Raw genomic sequence first — 1,090 nt, forward strand, 5'->3', positions numbered from 1 at the left:
GATAAAAGAGGATGTGTATTGTTTATATATATATTAATGATGAAAGTTTCTTGAACTATTTCATTCTTTTACTTTCTGGATCCTTTTGTCCATTAAGACTCGGTGACCATGTAGCGAAGAATTCCCTGTTAAGTTTCTTATCACAGGTTAACAAAACTTGCAAGTAATAGACTTCTGCATCTGAATTCGATGATTTCAATAAAAAATTATATCAATTTAAGGTAACATGCAACTATAAAGTGAATCGTCATTCTTAGAACTTCTTGTTCTGTTATTTTTTTTTTAATTTATAAATGATAAACATAATTTATTTTTTTTTGTTATTAATTTAAGAGGACAGTAAAATATTCAGAGTCAGTCTTTTTTCAGGAACGAAGCTACTTAGCAGAAGTCTTAGAACGGTTGGGTGTAAAGTCTGCAGATTTATTGTTAATCTTTTTATTTTTTATTGTATTATTCTAATTTATTATGAATACTACTTATTTTTCTTTTTTTTATTTCGCACTTTTTTTCTTGATTATTTCAATAATATTTTAATGGTATTCTTCCATCAATTTTTTGATATTATTTAAATAAGTTTATTTCTTTCAAAATCTTGACAAGAAATATAAAGAAACTAAGATACACTTAAAACAGGATTGCAAAACTGAAGTGAACAGAAATATTTTAAACTGTTGTAAATCTTTTCTAAATTATAGTAACATAAATTTTATTATACAGTTTTCTATTTCCACTGAATAAATAACATGATTACATGTCATGGTAAGTGTTGTAAGATTCTGACATCACATTTTTTCTTATTTGTATAATAGATAAGATCAAGAGATATAATATATTAGGAAACTTAACTTTATCAATTCCGTCTTTTGAAAGATTTAAATCATAAGTAAAATTATTCCAGATAGTTGCAGTAATTATATGACCACTTGAGCTTGAAATGACGTAGTATTTTAGGCAAAATTAGATAGAAAGTCATGAATGTATAAACCTTAAATGTAATACAAATTCTTAAGGATAACAAGGTATCAGAAGAAACTAAACTCAATCATGAATCTTGTAAGATTTAGGGAAATTATTAGTAAACAGTGTC

The 1,090-nt window shown here is 25.1% G+C and overlaps 1 protein-coding gene across 1 annotated transcript in view; it reads left to right on the top strand.

Moving 5' to 3' along the window:
* LOC119593647 (NADPH--cytochrome P450 reductase-like) overlaps nucleotides 1–1,090 on the top strand; it is an 11,210-nt gene that overhangs the window by 7,879 nt on the left and 2,241 nt on the right. Inside the window, exon 8 of the mRNA XM_037942599.1 lies at nucleotides 1,014–1,056. Coding sequence (XP_037798527.1) covers nucleotides 1,014–1,056 — 43 coding nt within the window. The remainder of the gene's footprint in view (nucleotides 1–1,013; nucleotides 1,057–1,090) is intronic.

This window comes from Penaeus monodon, chromosome 32 (genome assembly GCF_015228065.2).
Source record: "Penaeus monodon isolate SGIC_2016 chromosome 32, NSTDA_Pmon_1, whole genome shotgun sequence".
Lineage (NCBI taxonomy): Eukaryota > Metazoa > Arthropoda > Malacostraca > Decapoda > Penaeidae > Penaeus > Penaeus monodon.